Source organism: Dipodomys ordii, unplaced genomic scaffold, assembly GCF_000151885.1.
Source record: "Dipodomys ordii isolate 6190 unplaced genomic scaffold, Dord_2.0 Scaffold270, whole genome shotgun sequence".
Taxonomy (NCBI): Eukaryota; Metazoa; Chordata; class Mammalia; order Rodentia; family Heteromyidae; genus Dipodomys; species Dipodomys ordii.
In genome coordinates this window covers 204093-211772 of record NW_012267486.1, presented here as the reverse complement: position 1 = coordinate 211772, position 7680 = coordinate 204093, and the positions used below count along the sequence as shown (strand labels likewise).

The 7680-nt window shown below is 37.1% G+C and overlaps 1 protein-coding gene across 1 annotated transcript; it reads right to left on the bottom strand.

Annotated features, from left to right (window-relative positions):
- Positions 1-426: 426 nt before the first annotated feature.
- Positions 427-1356, bottom strand: LOC106001169 (olfactory receptor 4A47-like). Its single transcript, XM_013036299.1, has one exon. It carries the CDS (start codon positions 1354-1356, stop codon positions 427-429), a length of 930 nt encoding a protein of 309 aa, XP_012891753.1.
- Positions 1357-7680: the final 6324 nt, after the last annotated feature.

Sequence of the window (7680 nt, the reverse complement as noted above, 5' to 3'; positions counted from 1 at the left end):
GGATAAAGGGTGAACAAATGCAGTGGTGATTAGACACTATGCTGAAAATCAACTATACAACTTGGGGGGAGAGGATGTTCAGGAGGGAAAAACTGGGAGAGGTGACACTGTTCAAAAAGGAATACACTCATTACCTGACTATGTAACTCTAATCTCTCTGTACATCATTCTTACAATAGAATTTTTTCAAAAAGTCCTAGGATAAGTTTATGATAAGAAAAAGAAGAGATGGATCTGATGCAGAACATCCTATGATATGACTGGTTACATAAAGACATATTAGTATATCATTGGTATAATCACATGAGTAACAATACATGGCATGTTGAAAAGTACCAACATTACTACTTTTTTATATTTTGGACTAGAGTTTGGCTTAGTGGATGAGCATTATAGTCAATGAATTTGCCATCCTGAGTGACTCATTTACTCATGACCTGATGTAACTTTTCTTCTCCAGAGCTTCTTCATGGCATTTGTCATCTCGTTATTCCTTAGAGTGTAGATTAATGGATTCAGCATGGGGGTTAAGACAGTATAAAACACAGTAAATGATTTATCAATGGGGAAAGTCGTAGCAGGTCTTGCATACATGAAAATACAGGGAACAAAGAAGCAGACAACCACAGTGATGTGAGAGCCACAGGTGGACAGAGCTTTCCGCCTCCCTTCCTGACTCAGGTTCTTCAGAGAGTGCAAGATGACACCATAGGACATCAGTAAGAACAGAAATGCAATCACACACATCAAGCCTCCATTGACCACCACTAAGACACCAGTGACGTAGCTGTCAGCACATACAAGTTCCAACAACGGGAACATGTCACACATAAAATGATCAATGACATTGGGGCCACAGAAAGGGAGCCCATAAATAGTGCTGAGCTGAATTATTGAATGCAAAAACCCTCCCACCCAAGACATGACTAACAACAAAATACACACCCTTTGTCTCATGATGACCAAATAATGCAAGGGCTTACAGATGGCCACGTAGCGGTCATAGGCCATCACCAGTAGAAGACAGATCTCTGACCCACCAAAAAGATGTTCTGTAAAAAGCTGAATCATACAAGACTTGAAGGAGATGGTTTTCTCCCCAAAGAACAAGTCTGAAATCAGCTTAGGAGAAATAGATGATGAATAAATAATATCCACAAAAGATAAGCAAGCGAGAAAGAAGTACATGGGTGAATCCAGGGTCTTACTGAAAGCAATAGTCATGATAATGAGCAGATTTCCCACCATGGTCATAATGTAGAAGAGTGAGAACATCACAAAAAGTACTTTCTGTTCCTTTGGATTCTGGGTGAGACCCAAGAGGACAAAGTAAGTTACATTGTTCCTTGGTTCCATATATTCTCTTACTTGAGCTGATTTCAACCATTTACCTATAAGAGAATGAGAAGCTTTTTAGAAGCATTATAATCTTCCTCTTCACCTATCCACCAATAATGTATATGCAGCATGTACTTGTGTCAACCAGCCTTCTGTTGACTCTTGGCTTGCCAAACTGAGTGAGACAGGGTTTCTTCCTCAAAATTATTCATATGTAAATATAGAGTCAGACAATTAAGTTCAACTCAACAAGTGTCTCTGAAGAAGTAGTACTTCAGAGAAGTGAGGTGAAATGATGGAAACAAGGAATTCTATAAAAAGATATGTTATTCAAAAATCATATGTATGTTATGTTATATATAAAGTCATATGTTATATATGTTATATATAAAGTCAAAGAGATGTAATAATAAAAACTCATTTAAGATAATATCCATAGTTGTAAAACACAGGATAAATAATGAATTTTCTAATTTACTAATATTATACATCAAAAATCACCATATTAGATGCTAGTGCTGCTACCAGCACAACTATGTTTATTGCAGCATTATTTACCATAGCTAAGATATGGAACCAACCCAGATATCCCTCAGTAGATGCATGGATCAAGAAAATGTGGTGTATAGACACAATGGAATTCTATGCCTCCATCAGAAAGAATGACATTGCCCCATTTGTTAGGAAATGGAAAGACTTGGAAAAAATTATATTAAGTGAAGTAATCCAGGCCCAAAGAAACATAGGCCCCATAGTCTCCCTTATTTGCAATAACTAGTGTATGTCTGAGACAAGCAGAAAAATTCTGCTAGATGTTAGGTGAAATGAACCCCAAGATAAGTATTCAAATGTTTTTTTTCTTTCTTGAGATTGTTTCTAACGTATTTAAAAGATGATTTCTTTGTTGTTTTGTATGTCCCTCCCCCATGGGATAACCCCTGCTCTCACTGTATTTGATGTTGGTATAATTTGTGGAGGGGAAGGAAAAAAAACAAATAGTTTAAATAGAGATACAGTGGACCCATTGCAACAATGAGATGTACAAGTCGTTATGTTGAAAAACGAACTTTACAACTTTGGCCGTGGGAGGGAGGCGAGGGGTATGAGGAGGGGGAAAGATGGGAAGAGATAAGAAGGTGAAACAAAGGAGGAGATAACAATGCTTGATGAGAAATGTACTCATTAGCTTGCACATGTAGTTGTAACCTCTCTGTATGGTATTTTCACAATAAAAAAACAATGATTTCAGAACAGTTGGCATAATTCAATGTGTAGAGCACCTAGCTAGCAAGTGCAAGATTCACAAATTAAATTCCATAAAATCCAAAACAAATAAACATGTAAATGAATGAATGAATGAATAATAGAACAATGATTTTTCTTCCTCCCATTCTTACCATTCTGTTGTTCCCCTTCCTTTCCCTCATTCAAATAAACATATATACAATACCAGGATACCAAAATCAAATGCAGTGACAACAAGGGATATCGCATAGGGGACAAACATACAAAAGAAACGAAAAATCATATAGTATATAAAAACAACAACAGAGAAAAGCCTCTTATGTCCATGTCCTGTACTTCATTTTGCTTAACATCATCTTCTATGCCCTTATGTACATAGCTATTAAGCTATTCTGCTCATCTGCTAAGATTATCCTAGGCATATCTTTAAATAGTTGTACAAAGGATCTGCCATTCAATAAAGCAGTTCTGATTACAATGGATCATGGTCAATGTCAACCCTTGTGAACATTCTTACCCTTCTCTCCCAATCTCTCCTCCCATTTTTCTTAATTCTTTAGGATACACATAGAATTTTTTACTGTATTATAAGTATATTCACCATATGCATCATATGCAACCTGCACAAGTTTACCTGCAGCTGTTTTCCAATATTTTGATTCTTATTAATACATAATTTTTATGTAATGAAAAAGTCAGCCTCTTACATAAGAAAAATGGAAAATTCCAGCTCCTTTGGGAGCTTGTTTACATTTTGAAGGACATTTTACCTCACTCTCAAGGTGCTAGCGATCTGTCTTCCATACAAGATACACACAGAAAAGAAGATGAATGATTCCTTGAGGATGTATTTGATACTACATGGCTATGTTCATACATTTTCTAAGAATAACTCATCAAGCTAGTTAGCCTATCTCTTCAACTCTTCTCCCCTTGTGTGTTGGTATAACCTAAACCTTGTACCTGAGAATTAGTCACATTCTTGTGCCTTTTTAAGATTGTGCCTTAAGCCTACTAAAGCATTTTCTGAAATAATGTGTCACTTACACTGAGGCTAGCATCTGCCGCCTACATGGACAAAGATCGCTGAAGGTTTTATAAGTTGTAGCTGCATTTGTTATGGAGTCCTACGATTGGCATTTATCCAAGACAGATTCTTGCTTAATTAAATTCATTGGGATTTCTCGCCAATTTAAAAAAGATATCTGTATGTGAGGATATCACTAAGTCAATTGCATAACTACCTAGCATCAAGAGAATGAAAAAAGAAAAAAACAATAATTTCAGAAACACTATATAACAATTCTCAGTAAAGAGCAAATTATCAGTCCAAGTAGTTTGTTAAATAAGATGTGTTTATCAGTTATTTCCTTCTTTCCCAGAACAAATGATATTAACTTTTACCTATCCCTTGATTTTTTATGTATATTAGTTTATAGTATTGCCAGCATTGGCTTTACATCTTGCAAAAGAGACCCAAAATTAGAATGGGAACAGTTTTAATAAGTAATTATACTCCATGATCAGTGAAAACAAGTCAACCATTAAGGTATTGTGATAGAAAATAGGAGTAAGTTAACTATAAAACACTATCTTAAAGGTTATAACAAAGGTGAAATCCAAAGATGAGAAATTTGTCCCAAGGGAAACACTGTTAAGATCCAATCTGGAAATTGGAATTATTTAAAAATTCCTCCTCAAAAAAAAAAAATAACAACTCCTTATATGGCTATGACTTGGCTCCTAGTTTGCTTCCGTGTTTGCAGCCCTATCGGTATATGCCACGTGGCGCTTCGGGATTCGCCATCAGGAGGCTTATAACCGGAGCGTGGGTGCGGGGGAGGAGAAGCGGGAAGAAGCAGGCAGAAGCAAGCAGGAGAGAAGCTTGTAGACAACGTTCCTGAATAAACCGCATTGAGAAGAATCCCGGGTCGCGTCTTCCTTGCTGGTCGAGGTGGTCGTGACAGTGCAGCAAAAAATACTCTAAGAAAAATAATTAGCAAATCAAATATAATAATAAATACACTGGGGCCAACTAAAATGTATTCCACATATGTAAGACTGGTTCAATTTTACAGGATCAGTTAATATTCATCAGACCAAAAGATTAAGAAAAAAAATCTCCTTCATTAAAAAAAAACTCATTACTGGGCTGGGAAGGTGGCTAAGTGGTAAAGTGCTTACCTAGCATGCATAAGGCCCTGGGTTCAATTCCTCACCACCACATAAACAGAAAAGGTTGGAAGTGGCACTATGACTTAAGTGGAAGAGCACTAGCCTTGAGCTGAAGAGCTGAGGGACAGTGCCCAGGAATATAGTTCAAGCCCCATGACCGAAAATAAAATTAAAAAACTCAATATAAAAATCTCTATTAAATCACAATGTTGTTTTGTTTGCATTTCTTTTTTTATTGTGAAAATACTGTACAGAGGGTTACAATTTCATGGGCAAGTTAATGAGTACATTTCTTTTCAAGCATTGTAGCCTCCTCCTTTGTTTCCCCTTCCCATCCCTTCCCATCCTCCCCTCATCCCCTCACCCAATCCTCCCCCCCACACCAAAGTTGTAAAGTTCGTTTTTGACATAATAACTTGTACATCTCATTGTTGCAATGGGTCCACCTGTATCCCTGTTTAATCAATTTATTTTTTCCCTTCCCCTCCACAAATTGGCTAGAGAGGTTGAGCATTTCTTCATATGTATACTGTCCATTCTTATTTCCTCTAAAGAGAAGTTTCTCTGAAAATAAGTCTTTTTTTATTGTGAAAATACCATACAGAGGGGTTACAATTAAACGGGCAAGGTAATGAGTCTTATCAAGCATTGTTGCCTCCTCCTTTGTTTCCCCTTTCCATCCCTTCCCACCCTCCTCACCTTCCCCCCCGCCCCCGTGCAAAAGTTGTAAAGTTCATTTTCGACATAACAGCTGGTATGACATAACATCTCATTGTTGCAATGGGTCTACCTGTATCCCTATTTAAACGATTTGTTTTTTCCCTTCCTCTCCACAAAGTATACCAACATCAAATACAGTGAAAACAGAGGTTATACCGTTGGGGAGGGGCATAGAAAGGAATAAAGAAATCATCTTATAAATATGCTAGAAACGATAGCAAGAAAGAAAAATCATTTGAGTCCTTACCTTGGGGTTCATTTCACCCAATATCCACTTATCTGACTTTTTCTGCTTGACTCAGACATATAGTAGTTATTGCTAATAAGGGAAACCATGGGATCTATGTTTCTTTGGGCCTGGCTTACTTCACTTAATATAAGTTTTTCCAAATCTTGCCATTTCCTAACAAATGGGGCAATGTCATTCTTTCTGATGGAGGCATAGAATTCCATTGTGTATATATACCACATTTTGGTGATCCATTCATCTACTGAGGGGCATCTGGGTTGGTTCCATATCTTATCTATGGTAAACAATGCTGCAATAAACATAGTTGTTCTGGTAGCTTTAGTATGGTATTGTTTGCCATCATTCGGGTAAATGCCCAAAAGTGGGATTGCTGGGTCATGGGGGAGATCTATGTGGAGTCTTCTGAGGAACCTCCATACTGATTTCCAAAGTGGTTGAACAAGTTTACATTCCCACCAACAATGCAATAGGGTTCCCTTCTGGCCACATCGTCTCTAGCATCTGTTGTTATTAGAGTTCTTGATTATAGAATGCAAATCAACAACATTGATATGCCATCTCTTTAAGTCTTTAGTCCACTTATTTATCTGGCAGTTGTTTCTTTGATGTTTTGTTTTTGGGGGATTTAATTTTTTGAATTCCAAGTATATTTTAGATATGAGACCTTATGCATTGTATGTATGGCTAGTGAAGATCTTCTCCCAGACTGTGGGCTTTCTATTGATCTTGCTACCTATGTCCTTTGCCATACAGCTCTGCAGCTTCATGCAATCCCATTTGTCCAACCTTTCTTTGATTTGTTGTATTTCTGGGTCTCTATTAAGAAAATTTCGGCCTGTGCCAACGAGACCTGGGGTTTCTCCTCTTCTATCCTGTAATGTTTTCAGAGTGTCTGCTTTGACTTTGATCTCTTTGATCCATTTGGAGTTGATTCTGGTGCAGGGTGATATATAAGGATCTAGCTTTAGTTTTCTATAAGTGATTAACCAATTTTGCCAGCACCATTTACTGAAGAAGGCTGTCTTTCTTCCATACTCTATTTTTTTAGCTCCCTTATCGAAGATTAGATGGCTATAGGTCTGTGGGTTCATTTCTGGGTTTTCAATTCTATTCCATTGGTCCTGAGGTCTATTCTTGTGCCAGTACCAAGCTGTTTTGATTACTATGGCTTTATAGTAGAGTTTGAAATCTGGTATTGATATTCCTGTGCACTGGTCTTTCTGTTAAGGATTGTTTTTGCTATTCGGGGTCTTTTATTGTTCCATATGAATTTTTGGATTGCCTCTTCTATTTCCTTGAAGAATTAGGCTGGAATACTGATAGGTATCACATTTAATCTGTAGATAGCCTTGGGAAGTATTGCCATTTTCAAGGTGTTGATCCTTCCAATCCAGGAGCAAGGGAGGTTTTTCCACTTCCTAAGTTCTGCTTTGATTTCCTTTTTCAGGTTTTTAAAGTTTTCACCATAAAGATCCATCACTTCTTTAGTTAACTCCTAAGTATTTTATTTTTTGTGGGGCTATTATAAAAGGAATTGCTTTCCTGATTTCAGCTGTGCTCTTCTCATTGTTGGCATACAGAAAAATCATTAATCAAGGGTCTCCTATCTAAAATAAACTTAGAACTCAAAAAATTAAATCCCCCAACAACAAATCCTCAAAGAAACAACTGCCTGAAAAATAAGTGGGCTAAAGACTTACAGAGAAACTTCTCTGAAGAGGAAATAAGAATGGAATAAACACATGAAGAAATGCTCAACTTCTCTAGCCATAAAGGACATACAAGTCAAAACAGCATTAAGATTCCCCAGTTAGAATGGCTATAACCAAGAATTTTAATAACAAAAGATGCTGGAGGTGATGTGGTCAAAAGGAAACCCTACTGCATTGTTGGTGGGAGTTAAACTTGTTCAACCACTTTGGAAAGTAGTATGGAGGTTCCTCAAAAGACTC